The sequence below is a fragment of the Temnothorax longispinosus genome, chromosome 9, assembly GCF_030848805.1.
Source record: "Temnothorax longispinosus isolate EJ_2023e chromosome 9, Tlon_JGU_v1, whole genome shotgun sequence".
Lineage (NCBI taxonomy): Eukaryota > Metazoa > Arthropoda > Insecta > Hymenoptera > Formicidae > Temnothorax > Temnothorax longispinosus.
The window spans coordinates 8,229,408-8,252,429 of NC_092366.1; the positions used below are offsets into that span (position 1 = coordinate 8,229,408).

Sequence of the window (23,022 nt, forward strand, 5' to 3'; positions counted from 1 at the left end):
AAATTCGCGTTCGAGTTCGACCCCTCTAGCGATAAGTTACTAGAATACGGTTGACGACAATGACGACTTGACGTGTGTAAAATTACGCAATTTAAATAACAGTAGATTATAATTAATAATAATATGATAAAGTGACAAACATAACGGTTATAATCGTAATATATACAAGTGAATATGATGATAAATGTATGATGACGGGAACTTTCGGCGGCATCTGTGACTCTAGATTCTTCTCGTCTGTGTGACTCCGGCGCTCCGGCCAAAGATCCTTCTCTCTGCTCCGGCTGAATCTCATCTGGGGACATTTCGCGCTGACAGGTTAGCGAGTCCGGCCGTGACGGACAGTTGTCATTCTTTCCGCGAGTTGTGATATCGGGTGATTTTTGCGTTGCGCCCGTTTATCCGCGGTTCTCGCGATTGTCGCGCGTAAAATGCGTTAGCTGTCTTCCACGGGTCGTCCCGGATAGCGTTTTATTCAGGTGAGACCGCGATCTTCGAGCTCCGCGCTTCGTGCACGGGCGCGAAACATTTTTGAGGTTAACTCTCTTTCGTCAGACTCGAGTCTCTTTCGCTCCTGCTGGAGAAGGTATACGTTGTTGTCTGCGCGTATCGTCGAGTGTGATAACGGTACGAAGCACTCGTCGATCTAATAGTGTACTCGCGGATACTCACGGGTACTCGTGAGTATTAAAAAATATTCGCAAGTACTCGCAAGTATTCGCTACAATTCGCAAGTATTTGCTAGAACTTGCAAGTATTTACTAGAACTCACAAGTACTCTCTAATACTTCCTAGTCCTCGCGTATAGTATTCGCAATTGCTTGTGCGAATTTCTCTTGCTCGAGAGAACGCGAGTAATTGTCAGTGACAAGTACTACGTTTACGCAAGCGTTACTTCTGTAGTAACTTACGATATATATCACTCGTTTACGCGGAGTAAATTATCGTAAGTTACTACAAAATCCCGTTTACGCGAAGGAATTATCGTAAGTTACTACAGAAGTAACGCTCGCGTAAACGTAGTAAAGGTTTCAGTTCAGCAAAATCATAAATTTTTTAATTGGTTAAATTCGCAAAGCTTAATTTAACTTAATCACCTCTTTAAATTTTCCTTCTCGTCGGTTTATCCAAATTTGATTTGACTCTAACTTAATTCTTCAACATTCTTTACTTATCTTATTTCAAAATGTATTAGAACGTGTCAGGAAAACCCTCTAATAAAAAAAATTTAATGTATTTACATTTTATATCTCAGATTTCTCGTTTATTAGATTATTTCTTTCTTTGCTTATACCTCTTAAAAAAGTTTCTTTTAAATCAAATTAATATCTTTTTCCGTATTTTTTGCTTTTTTTATATACATTACCTTTAATTAATAATAGATAAAGTCATAAAGGCAAATGAGAGCCGTTTCGCTCGATGGACGGGCGACAATAACAACAAAATTATAAAATTAATATATATAATATAACGCAAACGTTTCGGTCCTTGGTTTGGACCCTCCTCAGTACATACAGATGGTCATCAGGGTGAATGCAGTGGTCAAAAGGTATAAAGCAGTGGTCACAATAATATAATGTAGTCAACTTCCGCTCTTCGAGATTTTTTTGAGAGTATGCATCTCGAATCTCCAATCCGACTGTTACCTTAATTCCGTCAGAAGAAAATTAAATAAATATAAATGGTCAAACATTAAAAATTAAATCGTAAAAGTTACCTGACAGTCGAATTGATCAGAGTTAAGATATCATCTCTTCGCGTATTATTACAACGTTAAAACGTCCTTCTTTAGACGAGCGCAAGAGTTACAATGACGAAATATCATGAGGCATCGGCATAACATTAAATAGAACTGTTGTGAGAAAAGAAATCAACAGTGTGGAAGTCCCTCGATAACAGGCGTGTAATTATTACTAAGTCCCGCCGTGTCCTCCTGTAAGTTAATACCGTTGTTTTGGCGCTTAATATAAAACATCTCCGAAATGCTTCTCCTTAAGTAAGATCTCTCCCGATCCATAATTAAGACATTGTCCCAATCAAACTCATGCCCCTCCAAACGGTGTTGTGACACAACTGAAAGGTCCCTCGGATTTCTGCTAAGCTGATTACGATGCTCCTTAATACGGGTTCCCAATTGTCTCTTAGTCTGGCCGACGTACGAAGCATCACAATCCTGACAGCAAATTTTATAAACAACTCCGCTCAAGAAGTTATTATGTAGCTTGTCTTTCAAAGGTTTGATGATCCAGCTCAGTTTGTTCAAGCCAACAATTGCAGTGCGCAAATTAAATTTTTTAATTGTATTACAAAAGCTATTAGTGATTTTATTGATGTAAGGAACAACAAAGAAACGATCTTTAACCATGCTGTCAGTAGCGTGAGCATCCATCACGCTTCCCCGTTGTTGCTCATTAATCAACGGCATTAACGGCATTAACAACGGCATTAACTTACAGGAGGACACGGCGGGACTTAGTAATAATTACACGCCTGTTATCGAGGGACTTCCACACTGTTGATTTCTTTTCTCACAACAGTTCTATTTAATGTTATGCCGATGCCTCATGATATTTCGTCATTGTAACTCTTGCGCTCGTCTAAAGAAGGACGTTTTAACGTTGTAATAATACGCGAAGAGATGATATCTTAACTCTGATCAATTCGACTGTCAGGTAACTTTTACGATTTAATTTTTAATGTTTGACCATTTATATTTATTTAATTTTCTTCTGACGGAATTAAGGTAACAGTCGGATTGGAGATTCGAGATGCATACTCTCAAAAAAATCTCGGAGAGCGGAAGTTGACTACATTATATTATTATGACCACTGCTTTATACCTTTTGACCACTGCATTCACCCTGATGACCATCTGTATGTACTGAGGAGGGTCCAAACCAAGGACCGAAACGAATATATTATATATATTAATTTTATAATTTTGTTGTTATTGTCGCCCGTCCATCGAGCGAAACGGCTCTCATTTGCCTTTATGACTTTATCTATTATTGTTTTCGAGAGCTTTATTCTTGATACCTTTAATTAACATAATATTTTTGTTGCAGTGCAGTGTAACAGTGAGTACATAGAGAATAATGGAGTCAAAACCATCAGGACTGAGACCGCCGTCGAAGATAGGCCGGCCTTGCTCCACCATGCCTCCCAGACCAGCGATTCCGCCTTCCCCAATGAGACCAACGTCCAGTGAGTCTTGAACAAAATTATGCGCCGTTCCTTTTTATTGCATGCGTATTATAGTGTTATATTATTTGAGCGTGTGTTATTGTTTGATATCTGTTATCCATTTTTGTACTAAACAGATATAATATATATAGATATCTGATATTGATAAGAGGCATAAAAGAATGTCTGACAATATCCCATGTTAGGTTGAAAAATAGATCATGTATTAATAAATATATGCATATACCCGCTCTTCATACTCCATATTTTACCTGCATAAGAAAATAACATATTGTCTTTCAGGTTTTATGTCTCTTAATTCCGGTTCAAATTTTTAAAACACCAATAGATAGGAAGAATCCGGAAGAATCTTATCAAAAATATCTTTTTCTACGATTATTACGCGAAAGAGAGATCCATTGCCATTTGCCTCATGCATACGAAGTGTAATGGAAAATTTATTAATTAATAGATGATTCAGGTGATAAATATAACCGATAAGTAAAGTCGTATTTATGTCATTAACGTTAATCTGTTTTCGTAATGCTAATTTTCTTATGCTGTAAAAGTGTTTATGCGCGGAGTACGTTTTGACGAAGAGTATCATAAACGGTAATTAAGTTATTATGAACGTTATTACGATTCGAACGCGTATCGTGAGTGTCTCGTTAATTCGCCCCGGCATGCACGCACACCGGGAACACCGTGCACGCCCACGGCTCGATTGTGAACGAGTGTGAACGCGAGCGCTCTGGCGAACGCGAGTCCGTGAGTTGTTGCTCGCGCGAGTCGTTCCTCGGCCATTCGCGACGACACATCCCTCGCGCGAGAGAAGGTGAGAGACAAAGAGAGAAACTGGTAAATATTTTTCATCAGAAACTCGTGGGAATTAATGGTGAGTCGCGTGTACTTTGCGAATAGTGCTTACTTTTTTTTTCTGTTGTCTTGTTAAAAGAGGAGTAGGATAGGTAAACGAAATCTTTTTCTCTCTACTTTGTGCAGCGTTCGCCGAAAGAGTAAATTGTGGTGAGTCAAACTGATCGTCAAACATTGAAAACAGAATTCGAAGGATTGTTCAGTAATCAGTATAATTATCATAATTAAATTTTATTACGTTTTATAACTTCACATTAATTATCACTCAATTCGATTATTATAATTTATACGCATGTTTTTCGCTGTTCTTCATTTGTGAACGCCGATCAACTTGACTTGTCACGATTGATCGAGAGTGATTCGTATTTTTAACGCTCGTGGAACGTATTTTTAAATAATAAACCGCTTTTTGAAAAGTGAAAGGAACTGGAGTGATTAAGAACGTTGTTCGCTGATAATTGGCAGATAATTCGGAAGTTAAGGCAAATCTAATAGCAATCTCAATTAGGCATAATATTTTTAGGTAGTAAAAAAAATATATATATAATATATAAATGAAATATTCTTCACAAACGCTTGGTAGTAATTATAATAATTAATTTTGTAGAAAATTTATCGCCACGACGCGTTGCTTTATCGTTTTTACGCCAACTTTTACGTATAAATAAATAAATAATTTCTTCTTTGATCACTCGATCGACCGATTTTTCCTCGCATTGTAAGTTCATTCTCTTGTACTATATTTTCTACGCCAGTTTATACAGCCTTTCTTCATCTAAAATCTAATTCTTCACTCAAGATTTGAATTTTGACGTAGAACTACGTCTTTGTCGACAGTAAGTAGGGGATAACATTGGGAGCACAGATGCAACGAAAACGTGTCACACTTTGAACGTTTATATCTTCGAAACTAATAATCGTAGAGTAATGATTAATACGTCATTGGATAGCTTATATAGTCCCATTTCCTCTCGAAAGTCTCGAAAATCTCGAAAAGCTTCCTCAATGAGGAAGTCAAACAATTATAAGCAAATAATTATGCTCAAGTCTCAACCACTTTCAATAATTTTTTTTTTGGCAGTTTATTATTAATTATTGGCAACTTTTCTAATTCCATTATATTCTTCAGTTTTTCTACCCCTCTTTCATATATAATACTTTAAGATTTAATTGATTAGACCCAGCTTTATTAGGCTTCTATACGTATGTACATATTCCTAGCAAATTCTAACATATGTAACTCAAGAACTAATCAACCAAATTTTAAAAAATTATATATGAAATAGGGGTAGAAAAGAACATAATAGAATTAGAAAAAAATTACCAATATAATAAAAATGAAACAGGCACAGTAAAATCAACTGTTCTTCGCTGAATACTTGAACATGAAATAGTGACAATCGACGTAGCCCTACGTCAACCGTTCTTCGCTGAATACTTTAACATGAACTAGTGGCAGTAGACGTAGTTCTATCATTGTTGGTTGCGGTACCGTTGTTACTGTGCCCGTTTTTTTTTTTTATTATTTCCTCATTCTCTTCTAAAGTACAAATTTGTCTTATTTTCTTCGTTACTATTTTTCCATCCTTTCCCTTTCTTTTCTCAGATTTTGCCTTCGTACAACAGCCGCATTCTGAAGACGCAGAATATCAGATTTTATATCGCTTTATTTTTCTGCCGCGCAGATCACTCTCGGCGCGCCTCTCGGCGATGCATAACGGGCGATGAGGTGCGTTTTCGCGATCGCCTCTGGTCGCATCCAGGGCACGTATCTTGCCTTATTGGTACAACGCCATTGAATTGCCTTCGCCGCACAATCGCACAACGTCGGCTGACGCATTGCGATTATGCAAGCCGCTGCACTGATGTTTATCTCGCGCCCGCGATTTCATCTCGCGTTTCGCGTCTTTTCTCCCCGGGTCCTTCTCTTTTCTTTCTCTTTTTTTTTCTCTCGCTCCCTTTGCTCTCCCGTTTTGATTCTCGCGGGAGATCGGTTTCTCGAGTTTCGCAATTCGATTGGGAGATTCAAGGCCTTCGTTTTTCGTTTCACGTTATTGCGAGGTCCAGCGGAAGGGATATAGCAGAATCGCTATATAATAATTAAAACTCAAACTTTAAATGAAATTAGGAGAAACGTCTCGAATGTTTCCGTCGGAAGATTAAAATTATATTTGTGTTCAAATTTTTAAAATTCACCAAATTAACACTAAAGCTACCGGGGATTAATCTATATTTATTTCTTACCGAAGAAATCTTAGAAAAGAAAAGAAAATAAGAGAGTACAAATTAATAAAATTTATCATTTATGTAACTTCAATAAAAGTCAGGCAAAATTTCAGAAATTAACATGTTTTAAAAATGAGTAATACATTATTTAAAAATGTCAAACGGGTTATTTTTTGACCCTTTTGATAGTTAATGTTAATGAGGGATATGAGTTAACAGAGAAAATTTGTTTGTGTAATTTAAACGGATTGTACGTCAGCTGTGGTAGTATTTCTAGAATAATTTGTAAAAAGAATATTTTACATATAATTGTAACGAGATTTATCTCTGCGATATTAAAAAAATGTCGAAACAAAATGACAATGGTAGGTATTCTCTTGCAATCGATTACAGTTCAAAGACATCATTAAGACACGTAATTATTATAGAATACTCTATATCGATTACGTGGTTTGCGGCAGCATAACCGATTTTCCAATCGCTCGAGTTCAATTCCGATTAGCTGATTTTTCTTTCCGACAAGGACTCAAATTAACCGCGACGGCAACGGAAAGGCAAAGCGGCGCGGCGCCTCGCTCTGACGCAATCGTCGTCGGCATGGTGTTCTGCGGTAACTGTGACACCATCGGCTAAATATGGAGAGAGATAAATGGTTTATGAGTGCGCGCGCGCGCGCGGGGCCACGGTTCGTTTCGGGCTGCTACTTTGCCATTTGCTTGATGTTTGTACGGGAACGCTGTTGAAGCCGTTTTTAAGGCCATCCATTCGAATTCCGCGGTCTGACGAAAGTCTGCTATTAGTCTTTGGTAAATATGAAAACCGTGGGCACACGTGTCTACGAAAGTGGTAGCGCGCGGCGTAATCGCGATCGGGTGCGACCACTTTATCCGTTCTGCCATGATTATACAATTATATATATTATATAGAAAGGAACTCAAAAAATTTAAAAATTAAGAAAAGAAATAAATAAATAAATATATTTCTTGTTTCAATTTTTTAACCCTATTTCATCCAACGTTTTTTTCGCCCCAATAATCCTCCAACCATGCACTTTCGAGTCCCACGTGTTTTTTATAATGTTAATAGCTTTGAAAAATTCCCCAAAAATTATTATAATATCTTTGTATTTACGACTAAAAATCAATGTAAAGAAAATTTGGAAATCATTTATTTAAATATTTTTTTACAACAATTATATGTTGACAAACACACGTTACGACTCGTTTTACTTAAAAAATCATAACTCACGAACAAATTGACGAAGCTTAATGAACCAAAACGCAAATTAAAGCTAAAAGTAGTGCAAATGAGAAAAAAACTGAGATAATTATTAATTAAATAGGAATACTTAATTTCGTCGCCGCAAATTTGGTAATTTTTAAATGGTACAGAAGGACTTTAAGGACTTAAAGAATGCTAGAAAAAAAATTTCTGAATAAGAAAAGGCGAATTTGAAGTGTGACAGATATTTTTTATGTAAAAAAATTAATTTTTTTTTAATAATTGTAGCTCCTCCCCATCTCTTCCACCTGCCTCTGAGCCATAATAGACCTCTGTGGAATGTTAAATTTTTTTTTAACGACAAAAATATTTTAAATACGCTTAAATTATACACAAAAATACATTTTTATCGAAAAAAAAGCTCATTTACCTTTCACACAACACTGACGTAATCCTCCAACCATGCACTTTCGTGTTCCACCAAGATTTTGATTGTTCGCCGTTTCGAGAGTAAATGAGCTAGGACTTTGAAATTTTTACCTGAGGTTCCCTGCCACAACAACTTTTTTTAGGAGTGGGGGATTATCTGACGATCATTTGTTTTCCGGAACAAACGACTGTTAGAAACTTGTGGGACACGAAAGGGCTGGTTGGATGAAATAGGGTTAATTTTGAGTTCGCTTCCACAATGATTTCGCAATTGGACGGATAAAGATATCGTTAATTTTTATAATTATTGACATAGCGTTTACAATTGCTTAATCACATTCGCTATATGTCGCGTCGTAATCTCGTTATAACGCGAGATGAATTACACGTAACAGCTGTAACGATATCTATCTACGGCTATTAAACTGGTTTACGTACTTACGTGGATATCTACGCATGAGGGATCAAAGTGCCCGTATATCCAACGGCAGCCTCTATAGGCATTCTTACAGCTGTGTCGTATCGAGTGATCGGGGTACTTGACACTATTAACCCTACAAAACGTGGGATAATCGATGGGCTATAAAGTAATTCGGTAATGCTCTGTTAAAAATTCGGCCAGAATGTTGAACAGATTCTATTTTTATTCGAAGATTCGATAGGAATTCTTACAGATCATTTTTTTTATAAATTAAAAGATATATATCTAACGAGAAGGATGTTTACGCTTCTTTTCGACGTTAAGTATTGCAAAAGTTTTTATGGAAAATAATAAAATAAATATCAACTCAATACAGGAATCCAATTGCGATTGGATGATTTTAAATCTATTATTTTTAAAAGGATTCATAAAATAGAATTTACGTTATTACAAGGTGTAATTAATTAATAATCTTTTATATAAAAGAATAATGTGTATATATGTAAGAATTGATGTAAGAGGAATTAAAATCATGTAAGATGCATAATTCACAGACATTCGCCAACGAAACATGGCGCCACGATTACGGCGTCGGATCACATCGGTGCTGTATTAATCATGCACGGCCAACACGCTTGAATTAAAAAGTATAGTGTATTCTGTCATCGAGAATCATCGTGCGTCGCGTATGGCTCTAATAATCATGTACCGTCATCGCGCAAGGTTTCGCATAGATTATTACGCAGCAACGAAAATATGGATGTCTCGGGACGAATTTTAATACACAGAAACGCGTTTTTTGACAAATTCAGGAGAAAGTTTCTCCTTGAAGTTTAATTGAAGCGGTTTATCTCTTCTCTCTTTTTTACCTTTTTTCGGGATTAATATAATTTTTTAGATTATTTTAGTAATGTCAATTTTATTTAAATTTTAGATTATTTTTAAAATTATTTTTTAGATTATTTTTTAGATTATTTTTTAGATTATTTTTAAAATTATTAAATTAATTATTTTTTAGGTTATTTTAACCGTGTTAGTTTTATTATAAAAAATTTTAACAACATTTTAATGATATTAAGATTCTCAAATAAAGATGAAAACGTCACCGTTTCGCTAAGTACATCTTTTAATTCTGACATTTCGAGATCGGCGTACCGTCGCGTCGACCGGCCGATCGCGGACGACCGTTCGCGCGTAATCGCGCGTCATTCCGAGCGATGCAACGTGCGCGTAAAAAGGCGCATTAAGGTGATTGGGCCATGTACCATATGAGTCAATATAAGGCCTAAAATTTATTTTAAGAAAAACCATTTTTATGGATATATTCTAGACACTTGTATAATTACTGATTTTATAATGTAACTTTTCATTCGATGACGTATCAATTTATCTACTGATAAATGTAAACAGTTCAAGATTTGACTTCAGTTGACATTCGTACAAGAGAAATGTCGCGACATTGCATCTCTTCGCTGTAGGCAGCTATCATGCCAGTGCCATGTGTTTGAGTGAGGTTATGTATTGTGTTTATGTTGAAAAATAATGGAAGGTAACAAACAATTTCGATAACGGGAGATTTGCTTGCAAAAGAATAGTGCTGTGGAAAGAAAACACTACACGGCGCGGCGTTGCCACATGTCCACGTCGCGTACAGCTGATCGAAAGGCCGACAAGAAACGCGACGATTCATCAACTTTTGATTGAATTTTTGGCCTTATTACACGTCAACGTCGTTTTGTCTTATACTTAACAAGTGCTAGAAGAATCAAATAATGTTATTTTCAGTTTTTTGAACTTGTTTCTTTACAGACAGTGAGTGAACTTCTCGAAAAATGTATGATTCCGGTACAATTTCCCATAAAACCTATGAAAAATGCCAACTTTGAGATTTAATATCTCAAAAACTAGACGTCAGATCTTCTCAAAATTGCAAATTTAAGCGTATTTAGGTTTTTTTTATAACATATATTTAATTCGGATTTTTTTCTTTGACATGCTCTGATGGCCCAATCACCTTAAATGCAGATTGCACTAAAGATAAAATCGCCGGGATACATAACGCCTCTCTCGGCCGCGACGCGACGGCGGTGGCGGCGGCGGCGGCGGCGGCGGCGGAGACCTCGGCGGTTGCGGCCGCGTAATCGCGATTTCATCTCGTCGAACAGAGGCTCCGACCCACGCGACCGACCTACTACGACAAGGCACGCGCCCACGCGCTTTTCCATAAGTAATTAATTAAATCGCGAATCGCCACGAATACCCGGACATACCGGTGACCGGTGACTCCTTTTGCGGAGTTTTTTCGCGCGCGCGCAACGCCGCGGGAGGAACATTGGCGACGTGAATGATGAGCTTTGTGATGTCGTCGCAAGATTTCCTATACAAGGAAACCAGAAGCTATTAGATATCGCGGAAGTATAATAAGAGAAAGAATTTATGGCGAAATATTATGAAAATTACGCAGAAGAAAAGTAGTTTAATCAAGACGAATATATTCAAAAAATCACAATAATTGTTTCATATATGAGCAAGAATATATAATTTTTTTAAAAGAATTTTATGTGTGTTCTTGTGTTTCAAGAATATAATTTAATTCGAATATTATAATTGTCATATATATAAAGAGTACTTATGAGTTTCTTGATGATAACGATGTCTTCTTCTTTATTTTGTAACATAATAAAATTAAATCAACATTATTTGTGTTCGCGTAGAGAATATTAAATTTTAAAACAAGATTTAAATTGTCTTTATCGTTATAAAATGAATATTCTTGGTTTGAAAGTACTGTTATTCTCTATCTAATATTTTTGCTTTCCATTAATAAAAATTATTTTTGAATAATAAGAGAATATATTTTTGTTTATTGAATTATATATAATGCTTTGATGCAAGTAATTTATCTTTGTTTAACGCTGTATAATCTCATTTTAACTCTCAGTTACCTCACCTGGGTCTGAGAGACTCTACACGTTGTTAAAACGTGCAGGGTTTTTAAAACATTCATAAAACCCTTGTATCTTTTTTTAGTCAGTACTACGTCAATTTGAAAAAAAAGCAAATTTGTTCGCTTTTTCAGAAAAACACGTCTTCCTTTTTTTAAAATAACATTTACATTTTTAACTTGGAATAATCTAACTTGCACAGTCTTGTAGATCTTTAAAGACGCATCAATTAAAAAAAAAATACTTCAAATTGATGCATTTGTCTTAAAGATACAAGCTGGAGAAGACGGCAGGGGTTTCTCAGATCCTGGTGAGGTAATATCGGGGTGTAAAAACGTAAGGTAACTGAGGGTTAACCCTTAAATGCCACCCGGGGTCCAGCGGACCCCAGACCCTTTAGAATGAAATGTTTTAGTAAATGTTTAATATAACGCTCTCCCCTCCGATTTTCTTACAACTTTGTAAAATTGTTTATTTCTGTGTGTAAAAAACATTCCGAGAAGGAAAATCGTCGCTCAGGTCTCGTTTTTTTTTTAAATTTAATTTTAAAGTTTTGATGTCGGTAAGGTAGGAAAATGATAATTTACGTTTTTTAAATACTACGCAATTTTATTTGTTACTATATCCACAAATTAAGTTGTCCGCATACTCATTAACGGTGCCATTTAGGTTAAAATTTTATGGTTGTGAAATACTGTACGTGGCCAAAATTGATAAATTGTGATTTTCGTTAAAGCACTGCACACACACACGTGTGTATGCCCTGCTTTATAGAAGTTGTGATTTTTGTTAAAACAGGGCACACACACACACGTGTGTATGTCCTGCTTTATAGAAGTTGTAATTTTCGTTAAAGCAGGGCACAAACACACGTGTGTATGCCCTGGTTTATAGAAGTTGTGATTTTCGTTAAAGCAGGGCACAAATACACGTGAGTATGCCCTGCTTTATAGAAGTTGTGATTTTCGTTAAAGCAGGGCACAAACACACGTGTGTATCCCCTGCTTTATAGAAGTTGTGATTTTCGTTAAAGCAGGGCACACACACACGTGTGTATATCCTGCTTTATAGAAGTTGTGATTTTCGTTAAAACAGGGCACACGTGTGTATCCACTGCTTTATAAAAGTTATGATTTTCGCTCGGATTTTTGTTAAAGCAGGGCACACACATGTTTTAAGCAGATATTTTGTATTTAATTAGCAGACAGTTGTCACGTGACCTTCAAATGAAGTTGCGCAGTACTTTAAAAACGTAAATTATTATTTTCCTACCTTACCGACATCAAAACTTTGAAATTAAATTTAAAAAAAATGAGACCTAAGCGACGATTTTCCTTCTCAGAATGTTTTTTACACACAGAAATAAACAATTTTACAAAGTTTTAAGAAAATCGGAGAGGAGAGCGTTATACTAAACATTTACCAACGTTTTCAAATGTTCTTGCCAAAAATGGAGCTCATGCTCCCATTGATGGTAGTTGAGTGATTGACCTACCCGGTTGTACACTTAGCAGTACTCAGTTTACTTAATTTTTTATACTATGTTGAAATTGAAATTTTAACAATATAAGCATTTTATTCTCTTTTCTAAGCCTTGAACAACATTGAAAATAATTTTCATAACTAAATATCAAAAAATCAATGAGTAAGTAGACATTTTTCATGCTGGGGTCTTTTAGACCCCATGTGTCATTTACGAGATTCTTGAGAGGTGTGGCATTTAAGGGTTAAGGTGGTTCTCGCAGTAATTTGAAGTCACAAAAACAACTATTGTTACTAGTGACAAATATGAATGATTTAGTATGTAAAAATTAGCATACATTAAAATTAATTATTCCTTAAGGTTTTTTCTCATTTAACCGTTGCTATAAACTGAAAATATCAGAGCAAAGTCACAAATTTGACTAGAGTTGGTGATATAACCATAAATATGATCACGCCGCGGTAAAGATTAAAATATACTAAAATAGAAAAAATATACGTCACAATTTCTAGAATTCCACGATAGTGAATATATTTATACAACTGCCGAAAAAGATATGTTATAACCTCCTTATAACCTTCATTCAACTGTGGGAGAATGGTAGGACACGCGATTTGTGCATCAGCTGACGCGTGCGACGTTGCCAAGCAGCCACTCAAGACGGCCGCTATGACTCTGTGTCGTGTCGAAACGTCGAAAGTTGCCGAAAGTTTGTCGAAAGTTTCGCTTTATTTATATACGGTACGGTCAATCAATTTGGTGTCGCGTCAGTATCTTTAGAAATGTTTATTGGATCGATTAAACAGTTTTTTATTCGTTTATCTACTCGAGAGTATGAACGTATTCCATAAATGTGCGATCTGACCCTCCTTTCCCTATTATCATCATGTAAAATTGGCAAAGTTTACGGACATATATCTCCGGAACCAAGCGGTAAAAAAATTCGAAATTTTTCAGACACACTCTAGGAACGTTAACCTTTCTTTTAATATCATATTTTCCGGGCTATCTACATTTGACCTAAATGCTAGAACCACCTTAAGACTTACATGTCAAAAATTTTCTAAATAAGAATGTTCTTTTTTTCTGTGTGGAAATAGGTATTTACTATGATAATAATCAGTGAAATAGGATCGATATACAATCAATTGGAGAAAACGTCCAATAAATATTATTTGCGTGAATTTTGTGTACAATTCTTCGCCTTGGAAAATCTCACGAAGAATTGTACATAAAATTTACGCGAATAATATTAGTCTACCAAGATTCAGTCCTGACCGTAAATGGCGTAAATTGATTTAAAATATGAATTATTTGTTATACATATCTATAACATGAAATAGCTAGAATATAGAAGCAAAATAAATTTATTATGAATATTGAGACCGAATTTTTTTTCGCTAGTTTATTAAAACAACATATGATACGATTATAAACGATCGTGCTATTCAAAAAATATCTCGCATGACTGCATATTGCGCTAGAAATCGCCAGATCTTATCGGCGTCATCTGGACACACCCTGACTCGCCATTAACGATTCGTTTACTTACATAACTCTCTGTCTTGGGCCGATTGTGATCAACTTCCGATGCCGATTATCACAACGGCAATTACCAGGACCAAGCCCTGATCCGATTCGCGCCGAATCACCTCTCGTCGTCCCCTCTTTAACGTCGCTTCATAATAATTAGTAATTAACTTAGCGTGCTATAATCAACTTTACAACTTTGCACCGATGTCATTACGTGTCTCCAAAATTATTATCGGCGCGCAAATTGGCCTTGAATTAAAGAAAAATACAAAAAATATGTAAAATAAAAAGAATATTTAAAACGATAGAAAATAAGTATATTGAATTAAAATTAGAAATATATCGGAGATACATATTAAAGGTATTATGTTTAATATGAATAGAGAGAGAAAGAGAGAGAAAGAGAGAGGGGGAGAGAGAGAGAGAGAGAGAGAGAGAGAGAGAGAGAGAGAGAGAGAGAGAGAGAGAGAGAGAGAGAGAGAGAGAGGTTTACTTCGTGCTTTTCGGCTTTGAAAGGGTGTATTATATTTAATATTAATTATTACAAATATTAATTGCCATTTATAGTAATTTGTAATTGTAGTTAATAATTATTTCTAATATCTAATTATCATTGAAATATTATTAGCTTACACATAGATTAATATTATCTCGCTATTGTAATTATATTGAGAATTGTAGCGATAGACGAATTATTATTAGCACGATAATTACCAATTAAAATTGATTGGACGAAATTTTACTGTTGCACTCTTGGCAAAGAGAAACGTTTTTCGCGCCGAGGTACACTCCATTTTTCCTTTTTTTCGTTTTTTGCTATGATTTGCATTATTTTGCATGACAACGGCAGATCAGATGGAGCCTCTCTGGGAATCGCACGGCCGTCACATAAACGAGGCTAGCTTGCGAAGAGGGTCAGGTAAGCCGCATACAATAAAGTTTTTCAAAGATCGCAATTCTTAAAGCTATATTCACAAGAAACAGTGGACGATTTTTCGTAGTCGACAGTTAGTCTAGTTTTATAGAACCAATAAAACTTGATATGAATTACGATCTGTCAGTTGATGTTTGTGTTTGTTCGAGATTCGGAGTATTTTAGATTTTTAAAAATAAAATGTAGATTTTTTAAGTAAAATGTACTTAAACATACGTAAATATAAAGTCAAACTTTATAGTGAAATATGAAATCGTTTTATATATTAGATTATTTTCGCGATATTGAAGGATATGTGAACTTTCATATGAGCGTAGCTGTAGGTTTGTAAATATTATTGGCCTGTGTAGTGTTACGCATTTGTATTCATGTATTCATGTTAACGGCGCTTTTGCTTTACGTTTAGAATATTTATTAATTTATAATATAGCATCTTACATGTATTTTATATATGCATGCGTAATATAGTTTGCACAATAATATGAAATACGTAGTAATAGTAAATGTAATACGTAATTTAATGTAACATCAAGGATTTATATAGAATGTCTCAGAGTTACTGAATATTCTTTGAACCAATTTTTTCAAGTTAGAGTAGACGGTTCTTGTAATTTGGCAAATATTTTAAAGAAACAGTATAATATGACAATTTTTGACATCTTTTTTTTACAATGTTAAAATATTGACTCTTTCAATCTGTAACTAACGCTGAAACTAAAATTCTCTTGTATAAAGTAAAATCTTATATCTTTTAGTCGTTAATAATTTGAAAACTATAGATACTTTAATAATTTTACTAAGGGAAGAATCTACTTCAGAATTTTCTTAAAGAGTTTAGTGAAAATCACAAGTTTACAACTGAACCGTCAATTTTATTAGACATGCGTCCCGCCTAGTGATTTGTTTATCTCTAAAATTGCTCCGGGACATTGAGGTCAGATTTTTGTAACTTAGCGTTGTCGCCAGTCGATGTTTCAAACAGAATCCTCTTCGGTCCCGCGTAGATACCAGCGTCGTCCTAACCGAGGATACAGACAGCTTTAAAATTGGAGACCGAGTATGGGTCGGCGGCACGAAACCAGGCACGATCGCTTATATCGGCGAGACCAAATTCGCCCCTGGGGACTGGGCAGGAGTCGTCCTGGACGAACCCATCGGTAAGGATCACCGTAACGATCCAGTCGATCGTAAGAGTTGTAAAGATCAAGAACCTTAATTTCAAAGATTTAAGACATCCGTATTTGTAAAGAATTTTCCTGATTAATTGTCAAGATCATGCAGATCATACTGTAACTGAAATCTCATTAAGAAGTCCCATTAATCGCGAATGAAAAAAAGACAAGAGAGAGATAAGTCGGCGGAGCTCGGAGAAAGAGTGAAGGTGAAACCTCAGGTTTCCAAACCTTGAACTTTAGGGAAGAACGACGGTTCGGTGGCGGGTAGCCGGTATTTTCAGTGCGAGCCGAAGAAAGGAATCTTCTCGAGGCTCACCAGACTCACCAGATACCCGTTGGGCGATCATCAGACTAGCGTGATCACATCGCCGTCGACGCCGCCCGACAGCACCAGGAGCGGCTACCTCAGCAAATCTATGTCGTCGTCATTGAGTAAGGATCGCTACAAGAGATATTCGCCACGTCCGTAGACGCCTTCTAACGCTGCACACTCGAACGCACGCCAAACGCCGTCTACAGATTTCATTTAGTTTATCTTGGCCTTAACCCTTTCGCCTCTCTCGCTGTGAGAGAAAATTATCTCTCGATCTAAAATAGCCTGTCAAATAATTTTATTCTAGTATGGAATCTTTTTTGAAGCAAGATATATACTCTTTTTTTAAGCAGATTATATTACTGTAGAATTATGTAATATTCAGCAATATTGTTTAACATTTGTTTAAAAGCTCTTGCTGAGAATTCTTATCCGGATAATAATCACGATGATGATATAAAGTAACAATGAGATATTTTGTTTACTATTCTAAAACAAATATTTTATTAAAAAGATTAGTTATAAAGATTAATTATGTATTTATTATATAGACACTAAAATTATTTGATGAAATTATAATTAAAATTGAAGTAACAGGAAAGGTGAGGTGAAAGAGTTAATCGTAGTTGATCATGCTGTGTGGGCCTAATATAGAGGCTTGAGAAGCACAAATTATTTTTAGTTACTTTGCATTATTTTAATTACAATGCGATAGTGCTTGAAGAACACTCTATTATGGAAAGTACACGACTTAATGTAAAAAAAAATTTAGTTTTTTAGTCAGCACGTAGCACGGAAATAATTTAGTTTCACCAGCATGCAGCGTGACGTAATTTAAGTGTCACGTAATTTAAGATCTTTGATTAAATTTTTGCAATAATAATTTAATTTCGCGAATAACGCGCTTATCAGCAGAAAATATACCGAATAAGTAAATTGACATTAAAATTATTCATTCTCGTCATCTTGTAGAATAGAGAAGCAGCTGATTTTCCTTTGTGTACAATAAAATGGAATATTTTAATTCATTTATACCTGTAGAAAGTCATAAGATTAGTCTAACTGAACAATAGATTTATAATAAAGAAAGAAGTATAATAAAAATATATGAAGGGGGAAAGGGAAATATGTATTCATAGAAACGTAAATTATACATAGATTTAACTTTAAGTAGTACTTAGCAAAGAAGAAAGAAAAATATTATTTGACTATTGTATAGACAGGAACCTAGAATCTAGTTCGTCGTTGTAGAAAACAAAGAAACAGTTCAATTTTAACGGGACAGAGAGAGAGATTATCCAACTTGCTCGTGGTTCCTTAACCGGCGCGCGCGCGGTTAAATGAGTGGGTATGTAATAATGATCGCGCATCGCTGAAAACTGTGAATGCAGATGCATCGACGACAAGCCTGTCGTCGACGACCCAGAGGGGCGAGCTGAGGATAGGTGACCGGGTGATAGTGTCGTCGAGCCAGGGCAGCAAAACCGGCGTGCTCAGATATCAGGGTACCACAGAGTTCGCCGCCGGCGAATGGTGCGGCGTGGAGCTGGATGACTCGATCGGCAAGAATGATGGCTCTGTCAATGACAAAAGGTGTGCATCTTCCTCGGTTGAACCTCGACGTAGCATCTTGACGCAAGAAAAGAAAGAAAGAATATCAAATTTGCCTCGTATTTTCCATCATTTAAAACAATCCTGAGGCTTCTAACCGCTCCCAGAAGAAAAACCGTTGCTTCGTTTATTAAGAGTTATTACTCCGTTTAATTACTACATGTATTACTCGCTAAAAGTTTTCTTTTCTCGTTTCTCAGAGTCTGTGACATCATTAATGAATTTAATCCTTTTTATCGGAATGATATAAAATCCCAGGAATTCTGATTTATGGTTAAATGTCAGTATTGATTAATATTGTCTGACATTAGGTTTTCAAAATACTGCAGAAAGAGGATTTAGTTTTTCACTTTCCGTAAGAAAGAGGGGAATTTCCATTTCTGACGTCCCCAACGATCTCGGGGAATATTCAAAGTTTTCTCTTTTAATTCGCTGGTCCCGCGACTAACGCTTGCTCGGGATGCGTCGCGAGAGACATAGTTCGCATCATCATCTCCTTTACGACTCGCGACTCGCGTTCCCGAGATTCCCGCGAAACTAACCCACCCGTTGATCCAGATACTTCGAGTGCTTGCCCAAGCACGGCTTGTTCGCGCCCGTGCACAAGGTCAGCAAGTCGCCGTTCAGCAAGAGGCCGTCCATATGCGTGGTGCACAAGCCGAGCGGCGCCGCCCTCAATGTCACCAGCCTCCAGAAGAGGAGCGGCTCGCGCGAGTCGCTCGCCTCCAGCCTCGCCTCAAGCGTCGTCAGCGCGAGAACGAGCCCGGCGAGCGGCACCACGGCGAGGGTAAGGTTCACCATGCCGGAATGAAGGGGATGAGAGAGGATTGCGCGCGGCTATCCTGCGGCCCGCCGCCAAAAGTTGTTGGCTCTTTACCTATTAGTCTAGCCGTAGAACGTATTGTTGTTGTGGTTGTTGTTGTTCTTGTTGGTGCTGGGCAATTGATCCTTAAGTCTTCTTCTTTGAGGAATCGCCAGAAGCTCGACCATGATTCTTCATGGGAAGCCCACGAGAGACTCTTCAAACGGGTTTGTGGAGGATTCGGCGTGACGAAGTTAATTTCTTATCGAATTGAAGTAACCGCGAACGACTTGCATTTGCGAAAAATCGCAATGCGCGAGAATTGTGAGAAGCGTTCAATGCGAGAATGATTTATGTGTTATATGATTACACCTAGACTGCACGCAAAGATGTCTTAAAGACGTCTTAATGACGTTTTTAAGATGTCTAATACCCCGACTTTGGACATGGTGCTGTCTGGACATGGAGTTAGAGTGGGCCTTACAAGAAACTCCTATCTCGCAATTTTCCGGTTCGTTTTTGCATGGAACTCTTTAAACTGAATTCTAAATTTCCGCTTGGTTTTTAAAGGAGACTTTAATCTATTTTTCTTTTTGTCAATTATGGACCTAAGTCTCTTCTCGCGTCGAATCCTTCGCGATCCAATTCTTCACTTGCGAAGTTACTTAAGGGTTAATTCCCTCCGTAAATTTTAGTCGTTGCCTGCCGCTTTCTAGGCAGCCTATTTTTTTCTCATTAACACTGACCTCTTAATCGAAACTTGTACCTTGGCGCGCGTGATTTTGTGACTGGTGCATTGATTGTTATTTAAGATTGCTGTTGTGAAAGGTTTGCACGTTTTCTTTATTTTTTTGTTTTTTCTTGTGTTTCCGTTATGTCCCCGATATTCCAGAGGCCTGGCATGCGCACGTCGACACCTGCACGAAGTTCATTGCAGGTGAGACCCGACTCGTAACTCTGATATATTATTTCTGATTAATTAATTATCCTCGCCAATTAGAAGCGATCGCCGATAAGCTATCCCGCGATTCTCCCATCGATCCCCCAATTACTTCATATATCCTGTAGAAATAGACGTAGATCAACAAGTGCGTGTTGCGACGCGAATGTACATTAATTAGGGTAATTAGCGAGACGTTTGGCTGACTAGCGAGACTCGACTCGAGCGATCGTTAACGGTTGCCGACTGCGATTTTATTTATTTCTTATTTGTCGTTAATTTATTGTTATTGCTCGTTGCATCGTCGAAGCTTATAATACATAGATCTCTGTACATATTGTTAATAAAATCCCACGTTTCCTCCTCCTCGTAATGTTCTCTGGCTTCTAGGTGAGTATCTCTCCTACGTCGCTTTATCCACGTGATAATTAACAAGTATTGCGTTCGATTGGTCAATTCTTCCTTGCGCGAGATTATCTCAGTTGCGAGATTAATTCACCTCTAAGAATTTCCCGAGACATAATTGTACATAGATCGATATCTGTCTTGACAGAGAAACGACGACCAGCATCACCGAGCCGATCAATCAAATCTCACTAACGCGATCCAAAGTATTGATCGGCGATTTGTATTGCTAATTGCATTCGCAATCCGGAACGTTGTAGTGGCAGTCGATTAAAAGTCTCGTCGCATAAACTCGATGACTGCGCGATCTCGGCAAAACTGTTTGCATAATGCGGAATGCAATAACGATCGAAGGATTTTCAATCGGCGACACTTTTATCTCGTTCTTATTGGAACTTGGTATTCAACTCGAGTTGAGAGCCAATGAGTAGTAGCTGCTAATTTAGTTTGTTCGTGTTTTGTAAAAACTTATACGATGCAGCAAGAGAATTGTTTTAATTATTTATCCCGTCCTTTTTTATACAAATTTTACAAGGATGTATCAGTGTGTAAGAATTAATTAGTGCTTGATATTGCAAGTTCGTAATAATTTGTTTGACGCAAACGAAGAAGCATCGCTTTATTCCAGTTCGGTCGACAGCTTTTAAAAAATATGTACCGAAAAGAGAAATCGAGAAATAAATTGTTTTAGTCGTGCGCGTTTCTTTTTTTTTTTGCGATAGCTCTGCAAATTACGATAATATTATTAAATAGGAAATTATGATCGCTATTATACACTGCATTTTGCGTTAGTTTTGTATTGGTTTCTTCTCCTCTGAAATCTTTGTCTTTTAAAATTTCTCGCGTCATCACGACGTTGAATTAGAACCCGGCTCGTGCTTTTAGGAGGTTTTGAAAGAGAAGCAACAGGAGATCGAGTTCCTGCGAAAGGAGCGGGACCTGGAACGCGAGAGGGTCACCAAAGCGGCGAATCAAGCTGACCAAGCGGAGCAATCGGCGCTTTCGATCAAGCAAGAATATGAGAAGGTAGACACACCGTCAAATTCAAATCGCGGCGACGCCGACGGGCGGCCTTTCAAACAGGAAGTCTGGCTTTTTTTTAGCTTTTGTGACACAGTTCAGCTTTTCTTTTTTTCTCTCCAACATGGAAAGAAAAAGAGGAAAGTTGAACTGCGCAAGAAGTTCGGCTAAAAAGAACAGGCCTAGGGACAAATGTCTGAACGCGTGAAATATCGTGCTCCATTTTTCGTGCTTTTATCTCCGCTCCGTGCAAAAAGATCGTGCAACATACTGTCAATGACTTGAAATATCTTGTTCATCAATTTGACAAACCGAACCGATATCTTTGACGTTCTGAGGTTTCGTCCCGGTTTCGAAAGCCCCTCTGTCCCCATCTCCCGTCTCTTTTTTGTTCTCTCGGCATTATTATTATTGACGATGTTCAGTATCGCGAGCAGATGCAGCAAACGGTCAGCGAAGCGGAGCTCACCGTCGCCAAGCTCCTCAGCGAGAAGGTCGCGCTGGTGGTGCAGCTGGAAGAGGAGAAACGGAAGTGCGAGGATCTTCTGTTTCGTTTCGAAGAGGAGTCCGTGAATAAAGATGACATACAGGTACGTGCGTCTGTTAATTAGCGTGTCAGTTTTATACAAGCATATGATCATTTATCTTAAGCATAATAAACTCTAAGTACCTCATAAAAAAAAAAAATTGGAACTCTCAGTAAGTATATTCATTCACGCTGTTATTTTGTTCATATTTCATCTGGATATTAATAAAAAATATATATACAAGATGTCCAATATCATTGCAATGGCATTCGTTTTTCTTATTAGTGTAGAACCGACGTGAGAGAAAATTTCCTATATACGATATTTTAGACACACTTAAGTAAAAATAAATGACGTTTAAATTTTTGTTGTGTTATCCTGATTTGTTCAAATATGTGCTTTCGTTCTATAATATAATAATTATTCTAAATATCTCATTCGTAATACTATAGGAGATATCGTGAGTGGTATCTGTTATTACTCGAAATAAATATGGTACACGCTTTCGTCGTAAAATGCTCAATTCGGTACGCACGCGGGATAACGGTGGCGGGTAATATATACGTTACGACACGTGCTTTAGCTACATCAACAAAAAAGCTCGATAATTAGCTTAACAACTTTTAGCAGCGGAATATCTTGTGCAGAAGTATCCTATTGCAATAAATTATTTCAAAATTGATATATTAATTATGCGATTTATACCGACATCGACATAACAGAACGGCGAAGATAGAACTTTGAATTTGGAAAATTATTCTGGTTACAAATCGAATTTTGAATAAATTTCAAGAAAAGGGAATAAAAAAAGAGAAATCTGCTATTTTTTAAGGAGGAGAGGAGAACACATTTAGTTTTTCTGTTAATCCGGCAAACTTATCATTTATTTTCAGAAAGAGAGATCTGAGCAAAGTGTGAGTATCCGATGCTTCGGGCCCGTGGAAGGATTGACGCAGTATTTCGGCACCGCTTGCCTAA

At 36.9% G+C, this 23,022-nt stretch overlaps 2 protein-coding genes across 10 annotated transcripts in view; one reads left to right on the forward strand and one right to left on the reverse strand.

Moving 5' to 3' along the window:
• The first annotated feature begins 318 nt into the window (after positions 1-318).
• Clip-190 (Cytoplasmic linker protein 190) overlaps positions 319-23,022 on the forward strand; it is a 29,734-nt gene continuing 7,030 nt past the window's right edge. Inside the window, exons 1-11 of one of the 9 annotated variants that reach the window (XM_071787573.1) lie at positions 319-479; positions 3,066-3,204; positions 15,168-15,236; positions 16,256-16,408; positions 16,667-16,858; positions 18,131-18,332; positions 18,909-19,137; positions 20,045-20,089; positions 21,383-21,523; positions 21,943-22,107; positions 22,938-22,958. In XM_071787573.1, the coding sequence (XP_071643674.1) occupies positions 3,096-3,204; positions 15,168-15,236; positions 16,256-16,408; positions 16,667-16,858; positions 18,131-18,332; positions 18,909-19,137; positions 20,045-20,089; positions 21,383-21,523; positions 21,943-22,107; positions 22,938-22,958 (1,326 nt within the window). In that variant the 5' untranslated portion in view covers positions 319-479; positions 3,066-3,095. Of the gene's footprint in view, positions 480-3,065; positions 3,205-3,862; positions 4,079-15,167; positions 15,237-16,255; positions 16,409-16,666; positions 16,859-18,130; positions 18,333-18,908; positions 19,138-20,044; positions 20,090-21,382; positions 21,524-21,942; positions 22,108-22,937; positions 22,959-23,022 lie in introns of those variants that run through there. The other 8 variants (XM_071787575.1, XM_071787574.1, XM_071787576.1 and 5 more) reach the window with 8 other exon arrangements.
• LOC139819201 (uncharacterized) lies at positions 1,871-2,446 on the reverse strand. The gene has a single exon (XM_071788392.1). The coding sequence runs from the start codon at positions 2,444-2,446 to the stop codon at positions 1,871-1,873; it is 576 nt and encodes a 191-aa protein (XP_071644493.1).